Source organism: Myxine glutinosa, chromosome 12 (assembly GCF_964187855.1).
Source record: "Myxine glutinosa chromosome 12, kmMyxGlut1.1, whole genome shotgun sequence".
NCBI classification, from domain to species: domain Eukaryota; kingdom Metazoa; phylum Chordata; class Myxini; order Myxiniformes; family Myxinidae; genus Myxine; species Myxine glutinosa.
The window spans coordinates 35,647,293-35,672,601 of NC_136272.1; the positions used below are offsets into that span (position 1 = coordinate 35,647,293).

Here is a 25,309-nt window from a genome sequence, read left to right on the forward strand (position 1 = left end):
TTCACACACCTCCTCACGGACCTCCCACGAGCGCCCGGGTGATGTCGCGATCGCAAGCGCGCGAAAAATATTTTCGCGCCAAACACTTTCGCGCCATACATTTCTGCGCCATACATTTTCCTACTCACCTTTGGGATTCTCCTCTCCTCCAACCGCACCTACAAACTTCCATTGGGGTTAGGCAGCACGACATCACGATGCGAACATGGACTTTCTGCAAATTCCATTTCTTTCTCTCACGTTTTAATTCCTATCTCTGCCGTCTCTTCAGCCCCAATTTCCACTATAATTTCTTTCCACCCCGGTGCCAATAAAATTTCATTTTCCAACTCAGCGGCCGGCGGATTTTCCATACCCCGAGTCGCAATTTCTACCCCGGTCCACTTAACTGCGGTTTGCTCCACCTCGTTTTCCACGCGTTCCTCACGTCACGCTACCCCGTCGCATACCAATGTGACTTTCCCGCTCGACCTGCGCCTTATGTCTTTCCCCATCTCTTTTATTTGGCCACCTATTCTGTTACCAAACCCTTTTAACCCGTCTTTCATTTCTTTCATTTGGCCACCCATTTCCTTCAATTACCCCCCCACCCCCCATTTTTTTTTGCTCCCGGGTGGATTTGTCACTTTGGGCGTCCATTTTACCATTTATTTTATTTATTTCATTCATGAGCTGCGCCATGAAGGCTTGCATGTCTACAACCCCCACTTGCGCAGCGTGCGCGGCCCTCGTCGCCATGTGCGAGGCGCCCCCATTTCCTTCCCCTGCTACCTCTGCCATCGCACCCTCATCAATTACATCCTCCATTTCTCCCAATTCTTCCCAGGGGTCCTGGGTTGATTCTAACTCCTCCTCTACTTCCTCATTTACCCCCATCGGCATCCGACCGTCTTGGCTATCCATGGCACGATTTTAATTTAGATGTTAATAATTAAATTTCGGCCGCTCGTAATTTTGAGTGCGTTAGGCGCACTTCGGGTCCAATCCCACTCCCCGACACCAATTGTTGCGGCCAATTTGCACAATTGGTGTCCAAAATTTGATCTAAAAAATTTAGTCCCAGGTTCCAAATCCCCACTCCTGACTACCAATTGTTGCGGATCTCAGCGCCGGCCTTTTCCCCTTACCAAGTGGGGATTAATCCCCTTGTCTTTTACTAGTCGACGGGACCCGGGACCTATGACGTCACTCCTGGACAGCGCGAAGTAGGGTCGTAGGACTAATCACTAATACCTAAGTACTCGCACCGCCCATAAATGAGGAAATAAGCCCCGCCCGAATCACGGGTGTTGGTGGAAACGCCGAGCGGTAGCGAACCCGTGACCCGAGCCGTTATCAGTGCCTAAAACCCGATCCAAGCGGTCCGTAATCGTGCCACGCTTACCCAATGGCGGAAATCACGGAAACGGTCGAATTTGGGAAGAAAAAGAATAACAGATTTATTTACACTTTGTACAATAAGAAGAAGAAGAATACACAGTGCAGTCTTAAACAGTCTTAACTTATGCCATGACAATCGGGCCTGTCACACTCAGACAAACTCACACGGGGTTGCAGATGAACAGGTCGATGGCCCAGGGATGGCGTCCAGGCAGCTCGCTCTCCGGTCCCCAACTCGCACCGCGAAGTAGAAGAACACAGCAGCCATGAGCTCTCCACGCGTCGTTTGGCACGCACGGGATTATCACAGGGCGAACGGTAGGGCTGGCTTTGGCGGTTACACTCGCGGCTCAGCCGCGTACGTAATAAACGGACAGTTCAATACGCGCTTCTCAATCAATGCCTCAAAACTGTCATGTGCACGCCGGTCCTCTCAGTGCTGTTCCCACACGAGTGCTCCGGATCAGTTCTCTCAATACCAGTTCGCTCGGTCCTCATACAGTTCTTCGAAAGCACCTCTCCCTTCTCATAGTTCAACTCCATGTGAGTCCTTCTCATAAGTCAACTGAGGTGCCCTTACCGTCACCGCCTTCTGACGCGCTTCTTGACGCAGCCACACCTCGACCCTTGCGCTCCTCCCCCTTTTCAGGCCTACCTCGTGGTTACCCGACTAGTTTGAGCGAGCAAAAGGCAGCTAATGCTGCTGGCAGCCAAAGCACCACACACGGAGGGATCAGCGAAAATGTGGCGCGGGATCGAGTTTGCCCATTGATGAAAATGAAGGGTGGCCGCAAAATGAAAGGGACCGAAGCTTAATTCTTTACACAACGCAGATGTCACTAGGGAAATGGCCTACTCTTACACATACTATGACATAACTAATTCTAATGGGCCTACGTGTTGCTTGTGGACTAACTATGGGGGGCAAACCTTTAACCTTTAATGATGTTATATGTACAATCTCAAAACCTCAACACATTCAAACAAGCACGCCAGCGAATGTTGAGATGCCTGGAGTGTCCAACTGTATCCAAATTCGACAAATTAACACTTTTTAAGGAGTTGGAACTGCTGCTAAGGTCAATTCCGCAGTTAAAAAATTGAAATTTGGTTTATGACCGTTTTAAATTTATAACCTTTTAAAACCGTTTAAAACCCTTTTAACACTTTCGACTCTTATGCCTTTTAGACCCAGTTTACAAGCTTTAGGCCAAGCTTACACCCTTTCGATCCTTACACCCTTTAGACCCAACTCACACCCTTTAGATCCTTACATGCTTTTGACCCAATGCACACCGTTTAGATCCTTACACCCTTTAGACCAGTGGTTCTCAACTCTTTTCAGACCACCAGTTGAGAACCACTACTTTAGACCCAGCTTACACCTTTCAGATCCCTACACCCATTAGACCCAACTTACACCCTTCAGATACTTACACCCATTACACCCAACTTACACCCTTCAGATCCTTACACCCATTAGACCCAACTTACACCCTTCAGATCCCTACATCCATTAGACCCAACTTACACCCTTCAGATACTTACACCCCTTACACCCGTTAGACCCAGCTTACCTTACACCCTTTGCTTTAGATTTTTTTTGGTCAGATGATTTTTCCTTGTCATAGGCCTAATGACGTACGTTTCTATGAATTTAATAAATCTGGTAATGAAACGCTCGATTTGGTGATTAATTTTGGCGATCTGGTAATGGTGGCAAAATCAGACTTTGTAATCTTGGGGTGTGTTCCATTACCACTCAGCTTGTTATCGCTAGCAAAGCCAGCCGTTCCTTATCAACCGTTTAGTTGGAGTGCTTGCTTGCGTGCTTAAGCCGCTTGGCGAGCACTCCACAAGATGATTGGTCATGGAACACCCTGGTACACACTTGCACAAGAGAAATAGCCGTAAACAAGCACCACCTCATAATAGAAATCACGTGCACAAAGCACCACACGGAAATGACGTAAGAAAAACAAATGCTTCACATCGCAATATTTACGTTTTTATGATAAATATTAACTGTTAAATGAGGATAACCCATGAGGCAGTGTGGTGATAAGTATCCGTTTTTCGTTGCTTGCATCTTGTTCATTCATGTGTAGGTTTTTTTTTTCAGATGATTTTAATTTTAAAATATAATCGAATATATCTCAGTAGGAAACATACATCATATATATAGTGATATATGCATCAATTAACTGGAAAAATAAAGACTAAAAGTACGAGAAAAACAAAATGACTCACTTCCCTCAGCATTACGTCATCACGTACATTTTAGCTCTGCAAACGGGTTTCGTCTGGTCGTCTTGCGTGTTCTACGTACGGGACCACCGCATTGCAAATCAAATAACTGTGTTGGCTACGAAGAGTTTGGCGAGTTCATGGTGGCTCCATGTGATTGCTGTTTTGAGGTAAAATGCAGTCTTGCATCTCCTTACTCTTCGTGATTTGTGAGCTTCTGCACTGCATCTCGGCATCTTACGTCCTGGGCCTGCGTCACGAAATTTTGGCTCAAATCTTTAATTGTACGAAGCACATCAAAGTATCAAACTCGCAACATGCTCACGTCTTCGACGCACCTTGGGAATGTTAATCTTTTTTTAACGCTGGTGTCGAGGCTCATGGAAGAACGGAACAACGGGGTCCGAGTGGGGGTGAGGGGGGCACAGGAAATGGAGAACGGCAAAGTTTGTACGAGAATATTTGCTGCTGGAGACCGCCGGGTCTCAGCACGTGCAAAGCGCGGAAGTATAGACTAGAGGGATTTCAGTACCCATGATGCAGTGCGCTGGCGCCATATTGGTTGGCATGCTCATAAACGAAGCCAAATAATTAGCGCAACCTTCCATTGCAGTCAGCCAGAATAACGAGGTAAACGTGCTAGATTGTCGAGCTACTGATGCTATCGTTACTAGGGACATCAATACAACCAACATGGCTCAAATCTTTAATTTCAAGCTCAAATCTAAAAACGCGCGCACGGCATTATGGGATAGCTCTGAAAAACCCACTATAAATGGGAGATCATGAAGTGGTCTCAATAGATTTAAGAATCTTGGAGGGAAGAACGTGAGACAACATATTGTTTGAGTTGAGTGAAGTTGTTTGAGTGAAGACGTGAATGAAAGAGACTGAACGTTAAGTGAAGACGTTGGGATTGTAACAAGGTAAGCGTTTCTGGAAGAATGTGTGCCACCTCTTGGTGTAAGCTGAAGGAGATGGGCAGGAAGAGCAAGATTAAAATATAGTGGTGGAATACTGTGAAATTACCCATCTGTTTACTCACACAGAGAGACTCACAGAGAGTTGAGACTAAAATTGAGCAAGGGACAATCATTGGAGTGACAGTTGGGAGGAGGTACACATGTGACTGGCAGCAAAAAAAAAGAAAAGAAAAGAGGAATCAGGATTGGAGTTGGGCCTTTTATTTTACTTGAAGTGGCCATGAGTCAGCAATTTGATGGAAGAGCAGCCCTTTATACAAATTGTCATGTCCCAAGGCGTAAGCCTGGTGTTGTGTTAATGGTTAAGGTGGCTCGTTTGAGATCTTATGGTCCTGAGTTGAAGTCCCTGAATTAACACCAGGTGGGCCGACTCAGCCTGTCATCCTCCTGAGGTCAGCAAAATGAGTACCAGCTGACTGGTAATGCTGGGGGGGCATTGCATCAGCCGCACGGCCGTGCTCCCGGAAAATGATGCAGCCAAGCAGCCACAGGCTGCATACGCACCACCAGCACCCAATACGTGCTAAACAATGACTTGGCTTTTTTGACAATGTCCAGATGATGTCTGCTTTACGAAGCCAGCTTGAATGTATGTTTTGACCAAGACAAGTGTCGTGCAGTGTTGGGAACAAGGAGCTCCAGTGACTGTGCATTACGGAGCTCGAGGTTACTTGTATAAATGTACATGAGAATTATCCAGGTCTTTTATTCTGGAGAGAACGTGACAGTGTATAACTTGCTTATTTAGAATGTGATCTTCGAAAGAGTTAACCAGTCTCTGATTTATCTGTGGTTGGTCGGTAGAAAGAGTTGTTTGAGCAAAACTGCCTGTTACATCGAGTAGAGATGAGGAAAAATGAACGGGTTTGCACAATCTGAGTGCTGACGCCATCAGATCCTGTTGTTCTCTTATCCTCTTTTGTCTTTGGAGACATACATTTTTCCTCTCCCAATGAAATATGTGTGTTTGGTGTATTTTCAGGTAAACCAGGCATGTTGCTCAGATCATTTTGGTTGTAGCCTCGGAGCACGGAATGGACGTCGCTCTTGGGAAGCAGCTGGTGCTCAATGCACAATCTCGTTTCGATGCCAAATGGCTAGAAACGGATTTGCAGGTTGGTTCCTGACTTGTTGAATATTTTCCCATACAAGTGAATGATGATCAAAATTAAATGGCTTAGCTCTCTTCTGTTGAAGTTTTGGAGACATTGGCATCTGAGTTCTTGATGTCTGGATGATCACCACAAATTGTCAGCTCAAGTCAGTAGCTCACAAATCTCTACCTTTGCCTAAAATGGTGCTAGTTTACCTTAATCATGTGTTTGGTGAATTTGGATGCCTTTCTTTAATAGTTTCATATATTTAAAGATCGTTTATTTTGCAACAATAATTGTGTTATCATAATTGTACTTATTGCAAATAATTTTGGTTCAGAAATAGAAATCTTCCAATCTACTCTCTTTGTACAGCCTTTTTGGAATATAGTAGCTCTTTGAAATTGTTTGCTTTCAATATTAACCTTCAGTAGCATTGTTTGAACAATCTCGGCCCAGCAATAAAATATCATCCTGGTGTTTCACAGGAAGGGTAATTCATTAATGTGTGTGCCGTCTGGGAGTCCTGTCTGCCGGTACTAGTTGGTGGACGTTAAAGATCCCATGGTGTCCTTCGTGAAGAGTAGGCGAGCTATCGCCGGCACAATGGTTAAATTCGAAATTCCTTCCCTGACTACTGGAACGAGTGTCAGGCCTGACCAACTGGTTTGTGGAAGACTTGGGCCAAAAAGTACCCCCCACCCCTGTCCAACCCCACAATAACGTGGAAATAATTGTTGTCGAAGAAGAAGAAGAAGAGTAGGTTGAACATGTATCATGTTTTTCTTGGCAGCGGATGTTCACCAGAGATGGGCTAACTGTCCTGTGGAACGAGATGATGAAGGATGGTGAAGTTGCCTATGTTTACACTGATTGTCAACCCTATTTAAATGAAGTACCTCTGGTTAAAGGTAAATTGCATTGTTTTTTGATGTTGAAACTCATACATATTGTTGCCTTTCTTTTATTGAGTCACCATTATTTGTTTACATGAGCAACAAGATTTGAGATGTATGAACATCATTTGTTTTGCTGACTTTTAATCGATGTTGTCAGATTGTTTCACTCCGCAGTTGCATTACGTCTTATGGTATAATATTGTTATGAATTTGGGTAGAGCAATATCTAGAGCCAGATAGATCTGTATACGTAGGTATCCGACTGTCGCGATAGGGAATCTACCCTGTAATAAGTTCTATGTTAGCCCGATTTGTCGGTATAAGCTGTATTGGTGTCCCCGCTAAGAGGGAGCAGGGCGTGCTAAATAGTGCAGGGATTATGGATAAGATGCCTTTGTTAGTCGTCCCCTCTGTCGTCAAACCGGTGTCCCTTATGGCAACGCACTCATATAAACACTTAGATAGGTCCTTAGTGCGCAACAGTAATTAAATTCCCTTCCCTTACAAAGACTGTGGAAGACAAACAGGCAACGGCTGCGTACAACACCGGCATGAGCGTCAGACACCGGGCAGGCTGGGAACCATGCCCAGGAGGACTGTGATTTGTTGACGTGGAAGGCGCGAACCTTAAGCGAATCAGCGCGGAAGGCGCGAGGAGGTTCGGCAGACGGCGGGAAGCTACGAGGCTCTGGTTGGTGGCGCGCCAAAACTGACGTTACATGCCAAGTTACAAAAGGACTCACTGGCGGAATTCTGGACGCTTCGCTCTGGGGGATTGAGTCGTGCTGACGGTTCGCGCTTGGTATTGCGTCGTGCTGAGACTTGGCGCTTGGTATTGAGTTGTGCTGGCCCTCCGCTTGTCGTTGTTCGTCCTTGGCTCTTGGCTCTTCGTCAGGAGAGGTCGTGGGTTCGCCATCTTCTCGGTGCTCGGTGCTTTTGGTGCTGTGAGCGAACGGACCTCATGGGCTGTCGACGAGGAGCCTGGAGTGGGGCATTGGCTCGGGGCCGAGCAGAGCGTGGGTGAAGCGGACGGAGCCGTGTTGGACGGTGGACAAGACTGCAGGTACTATATTCCGGTGGATAAGCTCGCACCCACGAACCATTACACGATGGACAGTTATTTTTGTAATTCATTTTCCTTTGTCTTGTTTCTGAGGTGAGGTGTGCGGGATCCCAATTTAGGACATTTTATTTCCGGCACGTATTTTCCTGTCCCGCTATCTCTTGTAAAATACACCCTTGTATTATTTTCCCTTTCCATTCAAAATCTTGTGTCCGTTTTGAGTTAATGCCCCTGCAGGATCGGAGCTGCGGTTGGATCGCTATGGATAAGTGCGTCCGCCTCTTCTTCTTCATTCTTTCCCCCATGCTGTGATAGCAAAATCCGTGTTTGGTCGTCGCCTCCATTAAAGCTGTTTGGTCATTCGCGAGCCCTGGTATTAACCGGAGGGTATTCGCACGACAATATAAAGTAAGACACAACCTCTGCAAAAGTGATCCCATGATTCATAGCAACTGGATTCCGAGTTGTATTGCATGAATTTCTGTGCTCAAGCAATTTTGTAAAAAGATTGAATACCTGCTATTCGCGGTATGACCCTGCTATTCGCGGTTCCGCTATTCGCGGAATCCACGTATTCATGTTTGATAAAATGTGACGTGGTTGTCTATTCGCGGAAAAATGTCCTGCGAATTCCCTTTTTTTTTTTTTTTTTCACGGCTGTGTTCCCCGAAATCCCGTTTTGTTTTTCCCCTATTTGCGGCCATGTTACGCGAATTCGTGGTTTTTCAAGGGCGCAAAAAAAAATTTCACGAGCCGCTAGCTTGACACATTTATAAAACCCATCTTTTACCAGCCATGCAAAAATAGCAGGTGGACGTACTCAAAAAAACATCATACAAACCGTGAGCATGATCTGATTGTACAGTACATTCACTGCTGTGTGATTTGCATTTTCATGGCTTTCGCGGGCGTGAATTGTAGCCGCTTTATAAGCGAGCTTCGTGGGATATCCCAGCACATGTGTAAACAAGTCAACTCCTTGAATTATAGAATCCAAACGCCTCATTAAATCGATTACAGTTTGCAATTTACGGTGTTGTAGGTGAAATATCTCTACTCAATTAAGATAAACAGAGAGACAGACTACAACTTTCTGGTGAATGATTTAATCGACTTGTTGAAACAAACTCACTTGCATTCTCACCAATTACTTCATGGAACATACAGCACACAAGACATGAAGCTAGTTTTTTTCTGCCCTTGAGAAGTACAGCTCTCTTATAGTTTTTTGTCACTCTCTGATGTTGGTGCAATGGCAAAGAGAAATTAAAAGGTCACAGAAGTTGCAGCCAGGCCTGTGCCGGAACACATGTGGTTCCTATCAGTCACACCGTAAGACCGAGGAGTATGTTTGTATGAGTAGAGAGGTCACTACTTGGGCCTTCTCTGGAGAATGAGCTCATCTGGAAGTCATTCTTATCTGCAGGTCTCAGCGAGGAGAAGAGTTGGGGGGCATGGAACTTCTCAGTAGAAAGGTTTTTTTTTGCTGATTGTGGTAATTTTAGCTCTTTCACGAGCCTCGATTCAGTATACAAAAAAAAAAAAAAAAAAATTCCAAAGAGGGCTGAACCCTGTGTTTTCCAGAACTCCATCGAGCATGCTGCATCTCCCAAATCATTCACCATCAGTTCTTTCCAACATTTCTAGCATGCTTTATACAACATTGTTATGGCTCTTGGTAATTTTACAAAACAACATTCATGTTTCTGTGATTTTCTGCAATGTCAAAAGCTCCAAACACAAATTACAATTTAGCTGTGAATAAAAACGTACTCACAGGGACTTATCAAACTTTCAATCATAAAGAAGTCCATTTATAACTTCCACAATCCCCCGATTTTTGTCTTCTCATCGGACAATTAAAAGGTTCTTCAATTTACAAATTTGGATGTCCACTTTCCCATTACCTAAGGCATACACTGTCCTCCTGGAAAAATCTGGTTGTTAAAAGGCGTTCCGACGTTCGTCAAATCCATCTGTTGTTGATAGTTCAGTTTATTGCATTTGCATCAAAGTATCTTTGCAAACGAGCTTCTCCTCTTGCAAATGCACAACAATTTTCAGTTCACCATCAAAATTGCCGTGGGACTTCACACAGACGTTGGGACTTCATGCTGAAAACCATGGTGCTGAGCCGTTCACTAACCCCGCTCAGAGAGAACGAGTTGGATGCCATTCAAAAGATTTCCGAGAACGAGGAGGAGGAGGAGGAGGAAGAAGAAGAAGAAGAAGAAGAAGAAGAAGAAAGTAATGAGGAAGAGGAAGAAAGTAATGAAGAGGTGCCGAGGTCCAACCTCACAGTCCAGTTCCAGGGTGAGTTGCTGCAGGATACGCGGGCGATTGTCGACATGGTGCAAGACGCTTACCCAGTCGTGGAGAGGTACCTCAAGTTCAAGAGGGCCTTGAATGATGCGCTGCTCCCGTACAAAGAGCTGCATCAAAATGTTAGGCAATGTGTCAGGCAGCTCCTCGTCACCCATTTCTTCAGCCCTGCTTCCTCCACCTCAAGATCACCAGCACCCTCTCCAGCATTCCTTTCCGCACCCTCACCAGCATTCTCACCAGCATCCTCACCTTCTCCTACCTCTCCTGGTACACTCCTTTAGTGCACGATTTTGCTGCACCATCATTTGGGTCGCCATCGAAGTTTGAGGAATTCTTGGGATTTTAATTAATCACCATCATCAACATCACCACCATCATCATTTGAAAGTTGCGTGTGTTTGTAAAATAAAAATTTTAAACGGTACATGATGGTGTTGTTTTTTTAACTTTCACGGTACGGTATGGTTAAGCACTTTAAATAAACTGTAAGCGCATTCCTTCAATAAATTGGAAATGGTACCTGGCGGTATCGTTTAAAAAAAAAACTTTTATAATACGGTATGTTTAAGCACTTTTAATAAACTGTAAGCGCATTCCTTCAATAAATTGGAAATGGTACCTGGTGTGGAAGTGTAAAATTTATCTATGAATCAAGTGATTTATATGAGCCACAACCTATCAAAATCATGTGTTTAGAACCTACTCACCTCGTGTGCAAGTTTTTTTATGACTTCCATCAAGGAGTTAAAATTTGTCTCCAGTAGATGAATTATCGCTGGTACCCTGACCAAATTTATTTGCTCGGGAAAGTATAACAGAGGCAACGTTAGACCACCTCTTGTCATAGTTTTGTAGAAAATCACAGAATGGTGAAATCATTTTTGTATATTCTATATTGGTTCACGAGTTACCAAGTGACCACTATATTCGTCATGTGTGTGCATCTGTCTGTGTGTTTGTTTGTCCGCAGCATAACTACCCGATGATATCATGCGATCTTGATGAAACTTGGGTGGGAGGTTAATATCATGATCTAGTTGTGTTCTGCCGAGAGTGGGCGTATTGCGCCCATTGTGGGCGGAGCGACGCCCCAAAAAGATGTCTTTTTAGGGGGTAATCGAGTTCAAGCTACATCTTCTCTGAGGGAGTTGGTGGAATCTGACGGGTTTCGATATTTGGTTAGGCCAATGTCATGTGTCTAGCCCCACGGAGCTCGATTTTTTAAATTTAATTTCTTTATTTTTATTTATTTATTATTATTATTTTTCATTTCATTTTTCACCGAATTTTCGGTATTGTGTAGCTAACTAACCTCATAACTGATTATACATTATTTTCTATCTCATTTCAAGGTCAGTAACCTTCGTTTTGACATTTCCGGGCCTGGCCTGTCCGGGCCTGTTTCGGTTACAGTCCGTCCTTTGTCATTGAATACCGCTCGCTCGTGAACCATTGTCATCTCCTGACTTGTAATATTTCTTTATGACTAAGGGTAATATAGTTAAAGATATGGTGCTTTGAAATATAGTATTTAGTATTAGATTGAGTCTTCCCAAATGATAAATAATTCTGTATAATATCGAATAATGGTTCAGAAAATCTCGTTGCATTATGTTTTTAATACACTCAAATATAGATATAAAATGTTTTTGTGCTGTGTTCGATAAATAGGTTGTCGAAAGATTAATTTGAAAGATATTGTTTTCAAGGCAAAGAATAATACATCTGGCACCAGGTTGTCTGACTGACACCAGGTTGTCTGAAGTAAATTAGCATTCAAAAAAAGTTAATTACAAATTCCATTGTTTGGTAAAACAAATTTCCATCAATGCTTATTTGACATTTGCTTGGCAAACTTGTTTTCATTGTGGCTGTGGTATCGGCTCAGTAACCTGTGGGGGATGGGTTCACATGTCTTTCTTTCCACTTGCTCTTCATATACAAGTTAATCTTATGACTGTTTTTTAAAGTCTTAAAATTGCGTATGGAATTGTCAATGCAGTCTTGTTTTAAAAAAAAAACCATATAGGCAACAATTCGGAACTAAATACCTGTAATTGATGCAGTTGCATGTGGGTTTGCTTTGGCGTGGGAGCTATCTCTGGCCTTTTGATTTGGAGGGCTGTCAGGAGTTCCCAGTGGATCTTTTTCGGAAGCAGTTATTGAAATTATGGGCATCTGCTGAATTGTCGGGACAGTTGTGCTAGAATCCTGTGAAACAATGGTATTAAAGACTTTTTTTCTTTTTTTTTTTGTATACTGAATCGAGGCTCGTGAAAGAGCTGACATTTATTTCACAAACAAATCAACCAGACAAACAAAATATATAAAAAGAGGGAGCGGAAGACAAGAGAATGGGAAGCACGCAAACACTTGAGAGCACACAACATTTAAGAGCAGGGAGATGTGTGGGAGGGAGAGGGCTTGGGGGGAGGAGGCGTGGGAAGGGGGTGGGAGAAGTATAAAACACAAGGACACCAAGGACACCAAGGACTTCCAGGACAGAAGTTGGTATTTCAAAAAGTGGATTTGGGGTGAAATTATCGGGGATAGAAAAGATGAAGGTTTTGGATGGGGGAAGATAAGAGATGGTGGTGAACAGCTGTTTTAAAGACCTGGAGGGTGGAGTGGGATTGAAGAGAGTGAGGGAGTTTGTTCCAGAGGCGGGAGAAAAGAGGAATGAAGGAGTGAAGGTGAGCAGAGAGTCTTGATTTTGGCAGTTTAACCATAAGAGGGTTGCAGGCAGATCTTGTGCGACCTGTAGGAATATTTGCGGGACAGAGCCCAGAGAGAGCTGGGGGGGGCAAGGCCAGAGAGGAGTCGGTAGAAGACGGAAAGACCACCAACCTGCCTGCGGTGAGTGAGTGAGAGGCCCTTGGAGTTAGCTTCATCGCGGGAGATTCCAATGATTCTGAATGCTTTGCTTTCAACAGCGTGAAGACGAGCTAGGTGTGAGGCAGGAGCACCAGCCCAGAGGGGAGAGCAGTATTCCATTGAGGATTACGGATGAATTAATTACGGATAACATGCAGGTTTGGAATTTGAGGTGCTTGCAAAACTCAGGTATTTCTAAGATTATATTAAAAAGTTTAATAAGTAAATATATATAGTTTTTTGTAGTTTACATTTACATAGTATAAAGTAAGTAATCTTTCAGATGTCCTTGAAGTAGCGAACATGAGTAAAATATATATCCACTTATTTCTTACAACTGCTTCACATTGATAGTCAATAAATGACCTTCAAATGTCTTGGTCTTCAAGGATAATTAAAAGAATGATGGTTCCGCAAGGTCTGACAAAAGACAATGGGAAACAGATGTGCCTCATTAAGAATATTTGATATGCAGACCTAATCTCTAACACACTCGGCAGGAAGTCTACCCATCCCAACATTCACTCGACCTATCAAATTGCATTTCCCCATTTCTCGATCCCTCCCCCCCCCCCCCCCCCCCATATTTAATTCGACCAATCCCCACTGCCCTAAACCTTCCCACCCATACCTTGCTCTACCAACCCTACTACTCTTCTCCCCTTTTCTTCATGCGACCAATCCCATTTTCGCTCCTCCTTTCACTTGCTCCTCCCAATTATTTGTTTCTAGCCGGTATAAAAGACATGTGGACAACTTCAAATGCTAGGATTTTCACTTATTTTGTAAATACTGTATGTTTATAGGCTTTTCACTGGTTTGTAAATACTGAATGTTGATATTGTACTTAGGATTTCACTTGGTCTGTAAATATTTTATGTTGATATTGTACTTAAGATTTTTCAGTTGGTTTGTCGATACTGTATGTCGATATTGTATACTGTGCATGCTACTGTGTATTTGGTGTATCCGTATGATGTTTTCTTTGATGTACATCTCTACTGTACCAGGATTTTCACTTCGGACTTTGACTTAGGATTTTGTAGTGTATCTTGCAATGTGCTTTTTCGTGATTTGCAGTATGTTCTTGGTTTGATCATGGTTATTGTTTCTTGCTGTGTATCTTCTTGTAAACAAAAAGTGATATCCTCCTCGGGAATTAAAATTTCTCAATCCTTCTTCTGACAAAAGGTTTTGGACATTGAATTCTTGATTCATCAATTACATACTGTCCAAAATTCCACAACACTGGTGTTGTCTTTATTTCTTGTTTTTTTTGGAAGCATTTTTTGTGAAACTGCAATCATGTGCATTTGCGGTCGTAAACGTTTTAAACTTTAAAAAAATTTCCACTATGAATCAGGAACTGCCGGGAACCTATAACCTATCCCCCTTTTCCCCCCCTTTAAACTATATCATGGCATACATTCACGGGATTTTCATCGACCTTCATGGATTTTCATCGACCTTCATGGATTTTCATCGACCTTCGCGGATTTTCATCGACCTTCGTGGATTTTCATCGACCTTCGCGGATTATTGCCGCCGTTCGCGGGTTTTGTCTCGCCATTTCCGGGACTTTCATCGACTTTCGCAGAGTATCGTCGACATTCTCGGGATCTGCGTCACCATTTGCGGATTTTGCCTCGCCGCTCGCGGTTTCGGTCCAATCTATTTGCGGATTTTCGCAATTTGGGAACCTATCCCCCCATTTTCCATTGAAACATGCCCCGCTATTCTCGGGTTTCGCTATTCGTGGATGTTCCAGGAACGTATCCCCCACAAATAGCAGGGTCCGACTGTACTCAGATAATGGAGCTTGAATACTATCTGAATACTTGTGTCAAGGTATCGACGAGAAAACATGTTGCTCTTCCATTGATTTGCAATCTTGCTGTTTAGTGGATCCATTTTGGATTGCTAAACATAGTCTACAAGGTTTGCTTGTCTTGAGCGATGCACAAGGAGAAAAATTGTATACCATATTAAAAAATAATATTTGCACCATTTCCCAGCTGAAGGTCTTGAGGAGCAGCTGGCTTCCCGAAAAGAGGAGCTGAATGAGAGAGAAAAGGAGGAGGATGAAACCCAGCATTGCCCTCCTCGTGCAAAGGCCATGATAGATTCATGGGTCTGGGGAAAGCAACCAGGTGGATGTTTTTCTCCCTTGTTTTTTGTGTGACCTAGGAATTGCTACAAAGGCAATTCTATTCTGAAATTATCTCATTTTGTTGAGTGAATCTACTTATTCGTAGGAAGCTTACAATCCACCATAAAAATAAACTTTTTATTTTGTGTATCCTTAGTCGAGGCTCGTATGAGAACTAACACATAGAACATATAATAAAGGGAGTGGGAGACGAGAAGAGGTGGAGAGAGAGGGATGCACAACAGTAGGGAACAGGGACATCACGAGATCTGTGGAAGGGAGAAGCTTGGGGCAGGGTATACTGGATAAACAACCTGGACACTACAAGGGATTTCAGTAAAGAAAACCGGAATTTGATGTTGGTGTGTTTGGGGTGATTAACGGGGGTAAAAAAGATCATGGTTTTGGATTGGGGAAGATATGAGATGGTGGTGAACATCTGTTTTGAAGACCTGGAGGGAGGAGGTGTGGGATTGAAGAGTGTGGGAGATTATTCCAGAGGCATAAGAAAAGAGGAATGAAAGAGTGAAGGTGAGCAGAGAGTCTTGATTTTGGCACTTTCATTAGAAGATGGTTGTTGGCAGATCTTGTGCGTCGTGAAGGAATATTTTGGGTCAGAGCACAGACAAAGCAGGGGGAACTAGGCCGGAGAGGAGTCTGTAGAAAACAGAAAGCCCACCAACCTGCCTGTGCTGAGAGAGAGAGGTCACAAATATCTCCTTCCAATTCCTATAGTTTATGAATAACGAGTTTATTCCCCTTACTACTCACTTTATTATTGATGTGGGGAGTAAGGAGTGCAGGGTAGGGGTTGGGGATGAGATTTGTCAATCTAGTTTTGCTTTTACATTGAAAATATAGATGGCTGTTCCTAACAACAGTAGCAATCGCTGGTTTTTCCACAGCCATATCTGAGCTGTCGGAGTGTTTACGGCTTGTGCTGGCTGAGCAGCGTTTGCTCTCTGCCGCTGCTGCACAAACTACACTCTCAGCAGAGCGACTGCAGCGGCGTCTACTTCTGCTCGAGCGTTTTCTGCTGGCACTCAGCCGGAGCTTGCCCACTCGTAGCACCAGCCCGATTGCCAGGCTCAGCCCTTCTCCAACACACAGCCCTGTTTCTGTCAATTCCTTGGAGAGACGCATGTACATTTTTTTTTTCTAAACCAGTTGGAAACATTTTTTTAGCCTCTGTATCATGAATTGATGTTTTTCTTTTTCAATTTGTGCGTGACCTCATATTTTTTTGAACGTTGTTTGCCATTCTTTTGAGATTTGTGTAAATGATAAAAAAGAAACATAGTTGGCGGCAATGCAGCAAGGGGGTTGACAAATATCACAAGTCCATTACTTGCATCAGCAAAACTGTCCATATTGTTCGATATGCATAATAAAATCTTGTGTGTCAGTTACACAATAATATAATAATATAACGGTGATTATAAGGAAGCTGAGAAGGTCTAAAGTTAATGCGTTTTAGTGCATGCAAAAACATTTTTGCTCCCCTCTCCCCCTTCTTTACCTGTAACTGGAATTAAGAACAATAGCATTTCAAAGCATCATTATTGTGCTTGTAGGGTCATACTAAACACCGCCCCGAGACGCCCGGAGAAACATTTTTAGCAAATGAACACTTTTTTTTTTTAGCAGTCAGAACTACTGTTGAGTTCAATTCCGCTATTTAAATTTTGAAAATCGGTTCAGAATAAGAGTTCATAGAGAGCGTATCGCATTGAGCGGAATTTATATAAAGGCACGAACAATGTCCGGAGACGTCCGGAGAATTGTTTTTCCACTCAATGCGATATGGGAAAAAAAGTCTGATTTAATGCATTTTTATTCCAGGCTTTAAGGCAACAAAAGGTGAAAATTTTGAAATGGGGTGTAGACTTTATATAAGCGCTGTATAAGCAGCAAGGATGGTTGATGAAGATTGTTAGCTGACTTCCAACCATTCAGAAGATGAACTCTGGAAAATTATAGAGTGAATAAAGCAGAATGTTTCTGAAGTACAACATGTTGTCTTTTGATTAAATCAGTCACCAATGTGAGGTTAGTTATTGATATTATTGAGTTGGAAAGCTGCCTTGCTATGTGTGGATTTGCAGAGCTCCAAGACTTGTACCTCGTGGTGTGGAGGGCCTGGCACGTGTTGGATCACGGGCTGCGCTTTCCTTCGCCTTTGCCTTTCTTCGTCGAGCCTGGAGATCTGGTGATACAGCTTTTATAATTTTATTATACAGTCAAGACAAGCTAAGTCTGTACACATAACAACCCCGTTCCACTTGCTTTGCAGGAGAAGATTCTGATCTGTGCAGTGAGTTACTCCAGGAATCACTCGATGCTCTTCAAGCACTTCCCGAAGCCTCACTTTTTGATGAGAATAATGTTTCAGTTGTTTGGCTAGAGGTGGTTGAGCGAGCTGCCAAGTTCCTCCGCTCAGTTGTTACTGGGTATGTCTCTTGTATACGAAGAGTATGCTTTTGCTTATTCATAAATGTATATATATACTCATGTGGTGCTATGCACACACAACTCGTTTGTCAAGAAGGTAGGCCACCACGCGTTGAACAAAACCAAACACTTTATTCTATGCTCGCACGTAAGCACTGGGCGGGCTCGACTTTCGAGCCCGCGTCTATATCCCGAGGCCACGCCTTGCCCTCGGGCGTGGCCGGTCGGCCGAAAGGCGGGGCATGTATTCCAGTTCAATCCTGAGCCTCATGACTCCTTTGCTCCGGGCGTGGCCCGAGCCTTGTTTCCACGTCCGGTTGCTCGCGTCACCCACTGGTGCGCGGAATTATGACCCGCTGGCATTGTGTCCGCCACACTCATATATTTGCTTATTCGGATGTATGTATGTATGTATGTATGTATGTATGTATGTATGTATGTATATATATATTTTTGTTTATGGGGGAGGGGAGGAGGGGTTAGAGATTACCTTTGAAGAGGTAGAACTGTATAGTGTAATGTGGTTTGTGTGCGAGTAGGAAGCAAATCTCGATGCAAGGAATTGGGGACCTTCAGCTTAAGGATTGTGTTTGAATGTGCACGATACGGAGGGTCGTGTTAATGTGATAAGATAGGGAGGGATTAAAGTTAAGGTAACGTTTATAAAACGTTTTGTAAACACCCACTGGGAGTGCCAGGTTACAGTTCTGGAGGGCAGGGGAAGAACGAGGCAGAAAGCTCTGAGATTCTGCCATGCAAGGAGAGAGAGGGCGGAGCTATGATTGCCGCATGGAAGGGAGTGGAGACCTCCACCTGAAGGGGCGGAGGGTTGTCAAGGGAGACAGAGGAGCTGACAAAATGGCGCAAGAGGATTTGCGCTAGTTCTGAGGATAAGATGGGGGAGCTGTTAAGGAAGAGAACTGGGGAAAAAAGTGAAGGGGTCAGCAGAGCCGGTGGGCCGGGTCAGAAGAGACCACCGGGGATGGCGGGGGGGGGGGGGGGGGGGAAAGCCAGTGAGGGGTGGGATAGGAGGGGTGGAGTGCAGGAAAGGTCGGGGGGGGGGGGGGTGGAGGAACGGAGAAGGGGCATGAGAACCGCAGGGGCGGGACTGGGGAAGCGAGTCAGCTAGGTGGTGGGCAGGAGGGTTTGTTTAAAATGGTGAGTGGAGGCGATGTTGGTTTGGGTTTATATAAACTGGCGAGTTGTGATTATGCCGGTGGGTAAAGGAGTCTTGAGGGTCTTACGGTTTTTTGGGGGGTTTTCCGAGGTCTCTGAGGTCTTGGAGGTCTTCAAGGTCGAAAACATCTTTGGGGTATTCCCGTTTTAAAGGGTCTTCAGGGTGTTTGGGGTCTACAATGGTCTAAAGGGGTATACTCTCTCAAGCATCTAGAAAGCATTTAAAAGAGGGTCTTTAAAGGCTGATGTGGTGGATGAAAATACCCTTAGGACAATCCCCGGTCAGACTGAATCTTTTTGCCAAATTTGGTGGTTGTCGGCTCAGCCATGCTTGCAAAAAAATGCAAACTGTGCATATACTGTTCAGCCTGGCGGAGGTATGCGCTCTACCGAGTGCCGTTCTAGTTATTACCCTCACCAGAGGAGAGGGTATTGCATTTGAGTACGGTATGTTTGTTACTTGCTGGAAAAAATTCCAGCAAGTATGTTGGTTGGTTGGTCTGTCTATCTGTCTGTCTGTCTGTTTGTGCGCAGTACTACGTCTACATCGTTGCACATAGCATCGCCATGCTTTACACACATATTTGCCTTGCTCTGGAATAGACTGTGCCCAATTTTTAACTCTCTAGGCCCCAGGTCAAGCTCAAGGTCACTCAAAACGTGAAACCAGGGGGGTCGAGTTTTCATTTAAAATATATTTCAAACCACTATAACTCTAAAAGTACAAGAGATATGCATACACTTACTGTTACTGACATATAGGAAGTCACATACGACATTTCATTTGGCATCATGACTTTTGACCTTGAGTGACCTTGAAAGGTCAAACTCAAGGTCAATAAAAAAGTACATTCCGGCAAGTCCTCGGTCTCTGACCGATTTCTAATCTGTTTGTCTGTTTGTTTGTCTGTTTGTCCGCACAGAATAAATATGATTTTCTCTGCAACCGTTGGTCCGATTGACAGGAAATTTTCACCATAGGTGCAACTCCACCTGTAGAATTTTTTTTAATGATAATTCTGACGTCATAGGTCACGTGGTTCGGCCGCCATATTGGAAAAATCGAAAAACTTTGCACCTCTATATCTCAGGTGCAATATCAGGCGCTGAATAGAAAAAAAAGAGACATGGCTCATTGTAAAGAACTCTCCATGGGGAATAAAATATGTTAATGATGATGTCATAATTCGACAAGTACAAAACTTCATCCTATCAAGATGAAATTAATTGAGCGCCATGTCGGCATAAACTGGTGGAGGAAAAAAAAAAAGATTACATCTTCGGTCACGTGGTTCTGCCGCCATATTTGTTTTAACACAAAAGCCTTAAAAACCACTGAAAATACATCCTGGCGAGGGTTTGCAATCTCTGATTGCTCTTTTTCTTGTTTTTATTTTGCAATGTGGTACTAATATGTGGTACTAAAATGTGGTACTAAAATTCATTAATTTCATTCAATGTGGTACTGTAATGTTAGAATTTTGGCGGTTGGCGTCAGTTGGGTTGGGTTGGCGTCAAGAGGGTTGACGTCAGGAAGGGCATCCGGCCATAAAAAACATTGCCTCAAAAAGAGAACCATGACAATTACAACTACATATTGGCAGGGTGCAGCCCGAAGTGGAGATCGGTTTCTGAGGTTTGGGACATGGAATGTAGGGACAATGACAGGGAGATCAGGAGAAGTGGTGGAAGTATTGGTCAGAAGAAGAGTGGACATATGTTGTGTGCAAGAGACGAGATGGAAGGGAAGTGGTGTGAGAATGGTGAAGGGTAGGCAGGGACAGAAATACAAGTTTGTGTGGCAAGGGTGCCCGGAGGGCGTGAATGGTGTTGGTGTCCTGTTTTCTGAGGAGTTTGTAGACAGTGTGGTGAGTGTGACTAGAGTGAGTGATAGGTTGATGATGGTGAAAATGATGATTGGAAAGCTCTTGGTGAACGTCATCTCGGGATATGCTCCGCAGGTTGGTCGAAGCAATGAAGAGAAGGACAAGTTCTGGTGTGCGATAGAGAAGCTGATGGAAAACGTGAAAGATGAAGAGGTTGTTGTGGTGGGAGGAGACCTGAATGGACATGTGGGAAGGAGTATGGATGGTTTTGAGGGAGTTCATGGGGGTTACGGATATGGTGTGAGAAATGGAGAAGGTGAAAGGATTTTGGAGTTTGCTGATGGAGCTGATTTGTTGATTTGTAATACTCAGTTCCAGAAAGAGGATAATAAGCTTCTTACATACACGTCAGGTGGGTCGACGACAACCGTTGACTACCTGATGGTGCGGAGGCGAGATAGGGGGCACCTCCGGGACACAAAGGTGATCCCGGGGGAGGAGGCTGTTTCACAGCACCACTTGGTTGTCTGCGACATAAAAATGAAAGGTGCGAGGAGAGCTCGGCGGGTGAAGTACCAACCAAGAATGAAGGTGTGGAGGTTGAAAGAGGTGACAGTAAGGGAGGCATTAAAAGAGAGGCTGAGTAGGGTAGAGGATGATGTGGTTGAGCTTGAAAGTGGTTGGATGTCAATGAAAGCTAGTCTGTTGGGAGCCGTTGGTGAGGTTTGTGGATGGACAAAAGGACCACCGAGGCACTCGGAAACATGGTGGTGGGATGATGAAGTTGGAAAGAGGATTGACGAGAAGAGGAAGAAGTTCAAGGAGTGGCAGAAGGCGAAGGGTACGGGAGCAGAAACAGCAGAGCATGAAAGTTATAAGGCAGCCAGGAAGGCTGCAAAGAAAGAGGTAGCAAAGGCGCAGGAGGCATGTAGGAAAATGTTCGGAGAACGCTTGGATTCAGAAGAGGGTCAGAAAGCAGTATTCAGGATTGCAAAGCACATAGCGAAAGAGAGGTGTGACGTGATGGGGGTGAGTTGCTTGAAGGATGAAGTGGGACAAATCGTTGTCGACCCAGATGGAATTAAAGGAAGATGGAAAAGATATATGGAAATGCTGTTGAATACAGAGAATGAATGGGATGGCAACATAGAGAGTAACCCAGTTTTAGGACCGGCAGAGAAGATAACTGAAAAGGAAGTTGAGGAAGCGATAACAGCAATGAAGAGTGGAAAAGCGGGAGGGCCGACGGGAGTTGTGGGAGATATGTTGAAGGCAGCAGGAAGTTGGGGTGTGAAGAGAATGACAGAGATCTGTAATCTGGTGGTGAAAGAAGGCCGCATTCCAGTGGATTGGGAACTGAGTACCCTCGTCCCTCTATACAAGGGGAAAGGTGACCCTCTGGAGTGTGGCTCGTACCGAGCGATAAAGTTATTGGAGCATGGAATGAAGGTATTGGAAAGGGTGTTGGAGAGGAGGATAAGGAAGAAAGTGAAGATCGACGAAATGCAGTTTGGATTTATGCCAGGAAGAGGAACGACAGATGCACTTTTCATTGTGAGGCAGTTGCAGGAGAAGTACATGGAGAAGAGGAAGAAGTTGTTTTTTGGGTTTTTTGATCTGGAGAAAGCATTCGATAGGGTTCCACGCAAAGTATTGACATGGGCATTGAGGAAGTTAGGAGTGGAGGAATGGTTGATCAGAGTAGTGATGGCAATGTACAAAAGAGCGCGCACAGCTGTAAGGACGAAGGACGGGAACAGTGGTGAGTTTGAGGTGAAGGTGGGAGTGCATCAGGGGTCGGTACTAAGTCCACTACTATTTGTAGCTGTGATGGAGGTGCTGGCTCAGAACGTAAAGGAGGGTTTACCGTGGGAGTTGTTGTATGCAGATGATCTGGTGTTGATTGCGGAAAGTATGGATGGACTGAAGGAAAAGATGAACAAGTGGAAGGAATGTATGGAGACAAAAGGTCTGAAGGTGAATATCCGAAAGACGAAGGTGATGGCAAGTGATAAAGCATGTGGTGAGGTGGAAAGAACTGGGAAGTGGCCGTGTGCTGTGTGCAGGAAGGGTGTCGGAGTGAACTCCATTCAATGTACAATGTGCGCTGAGTGGGTTCATCAAAAATGTAGTGGTCTGAGAGGGTCATTTACCAGTGTGGCAGCTACATTCAAATGTAAGGTGTGCACAGAGGGAGCTGCAGATGGAGGAAATGTTGAGTTGGATCTTGGAGACGGCGTGAAGCTGGAAGGTGTGAAAACATTTTGCTACCTCGGAGACATGCTGAATGGAGAAGGTGGATCAGACTCGGCAACGGTTGCTCGAGTGAGATGTGCATGGAAGAAGTTTCGGGAACTGAGTGGCGTGCTGATGAGGAGGAGAGTGTCGCTGAAGCTGAAGGGAAAGGTGTATGCTGCATGTGTGAGAAGTGTTATGATTTATGGGAGCGAGACATGGGTAATGAACGTAGAGCAGCAACGAAGGCTGGAAAGGGTGGAAATGCGAATGGTTTGATGGATGTGCGGAGTATCGTTGAGAGAGAGGAAGACAAATGATGAATTGCGAAAGATGATGGTAATATTGCCTGTGATTGATGCTGTGAAGAGGAACAGGCTGAGATGGTTTGGTCATGTGTTGAGGAAGGATGAAAGTGACTGGTTGAGAAGAGTGATGAAAATTGATGTAGAAGGAAGTAGAGGACGGGGAAGACCGAGAAAGACCTGGCTAAAGATGGTGGAAGAAGAAATGCGGGCAAGGGGGTTAACAAGGAGAGATGCAGAAAATAGGGCAAAATGGAGAAGATTGTCATGGGGACCGCAAGGCTAACCCTGCTCTATCAGGGAAAATGGCCTTAAAATGCATGTTGTTGTTGTTGTTGTGGTACTGTAATGTTATTATTATTATTATTATTCTATTATCATTATTCTTGTTGTTACTTTTGTCAATGGAAGTGACCGTATAAAAATTCCACGATAACGTGGAACGACGCTGAAGTTGCTACATATTATACACCTTACCAAGGTGGAAAACGGCAATAAAATATGGGAATTCCTCTGGATTTTTTGCAGTCGAGTCCAAAGCAACATATGCTAAGCGAGTGTGATAATAACATTGAGGGAGTCCTCTTACTTGCGATACAGTTGAGGGTTCTGAGGAATCACTTTTTTAACACTCTCTCCCAACATCACCGGAAGCGTCGCTCTACTGTACACGTTTCCGAAGACAATTTGCGTCGCTCCACGTTTGGAACTCCAGGTGAGGGGAGCATGTGAAGTCGCTACAACCTTTGCCATATGACCGTAGTCCCCGTGGAAAGGTTAGTTAGTTGAGAGTGCATAATGATACGTAACAACCGAATACATCGATGAAGAAGATATATCGAATAATTTGACACATGTGGCCACACTGGCCACCCAGGACCAGGTTTTAGTGGCCTGACGGAGTTCTTGGTGGCATTTGGCACCTGGGCCACCACTTATTTTGAACCTTGCTGCGGACGATAAAAGTATCACCCGGCAGGCGGTCAATAATCTTACTGTTGAGAAGATTAAACCATGTTCTTTGTTGTGGTTAAAATCGCACGTGAAGCCAACCACTCAGAAGTTTTATAATTGGACGGTATTTTAAGTCCGGCATGCACATGGTTGATAACATCCTCTTCCGAGTTCACACAAAGGTCAGGTGATAATGCAATTACGCCATTGGAAAGGTTACCCTGCACAGAAGGGAGGCACCCCTCACTCAGTTGCAACAACCAATCAGCATAATGCTCGAGGTATTTTCGATTTCTTTCATCCGCAACATCAAGTCCTGTCGATTGCGTCGATTGTCAACATCAAGTCGATTGAGCCCCCACTAACCCCAAACCCCAGCAAATTTGTTACGGCTTGTTAGCAGTTATCAGTGCACCGCTTCTCATTGAGTCGTGAATAATACACCACTTTAATCCAGAGACTTGGCAGTCATGATAAAGGGATTGCAGAGTTGCGATTATAATTATTACATTATTATTAACGTTGCGTTATTATTATTATTACGAAAACGATACTACTGTATTAAGAAACCTAGGCTAATTGATCTGAAGCCGCCTGAAGGTGAGGTCTAAGTCATGAAGCCTAAGGCCTATACGTAGTCGTTGAAGGCCCATAACACCTATCCCTTCAATATTTGATGATCATTTAAACAATATCTTTGTTTGTGTTTCACAATGAACGAAAAACGAAAGGTAGGGCATGGCGATTGTAAATATGACAGGTTCGACAATGTGTTCGGGCTGGACTGCATTAATATCAAAATGGCAGTGGGTGGAGTCAGCCGTCCTACGCCGTAATAACAGCCCAGAAGTAATGACAGCATGACAGATAGAGAGAGAGACAGAAAACTGCCGCTACTCTAATATATAGATGATGAGTAAGGTGGTCCAAAAAAAACGAAGTTAGTCAAACCGTTTCTCCACATATGTTGTTTTTGTCCACTAGGGTAGATTTACTTGTGTGTGAAATTTGAGCTTGATTGGTGAATATTAGACGTCGCTCCATACTAAAAAATTCATTATCAAGAATTTTTTACGCCCGTCTCTCTTATTCCTTGGTGGAGGAAGTGGAAACGATTTATTTTGAGCTCCTGGACCAACACACCATGCTCGATGGATGGGGAAAGTGATTTATGCATTGAAGATATAATTTTTCCAAGCTCAATTCAGGCTGACACCATGAGAAGCCAGGAGCATAACCGATTTGGCTCTGTTTGTGAGTCTCGTTTACATCAGGCAGTGGAACAAAGCGCCCCTTGGAATTCGAACCCCCTACAACGACATTCAACTTTTGTCTGTCCTTAGGACGT

The 25,309-nt window shown here is 44.2% G+C and overlaps 1 protein-coding gene across 4 annotated transcripts in view; it reads left to right on the forward strand.

Annotated features, from left to right (window-relative positions):
* The first annotated feature begins 3,643 nt into the window (after positions 1–3,643).
* The window catches only part of HERC2 (HECT and RLD domain containing E3 ubiquitin protein ligase 2), a 425,948-nt gene continuing 404,282 nt past the window's right edge, over positions 3,644–25,309 (forward strand). For all 4 annotated transcript variants that reach the window (XM_078766738.1, XM_078766740.1, XM_068132745.2 and 1 more), the window contains exons 1-7: positions 3,644–3,797; positions 5,593–5,725; positions 6,498–6,615; positions 14,881–15,015; positions 15,920–16,157; positions 17,120–17,223; positions 17,308–17,464. In XM_078766738.1, coding sequence (XP_078622864.1) covers positions 5,645–5,725; positions 6,498–6,615; positions 14,881–15,015; positions 15,920–16,157; positions 17,120–17,223; positions 17,308–17,464 — 833 coding nt within the window. In that variant the 5' untranslated portion in view covers positions 3,644–3,797; positions 5,593–5,644. The remainder of the gene's footprint in view (positions 3,798–5,592; positions 5,726–6,497; positions 6,616–14,880; positions 15,016–15,919; positions 16,158–17,119; positions 17,224–17,307; positions 17,465–25,309) is intronic.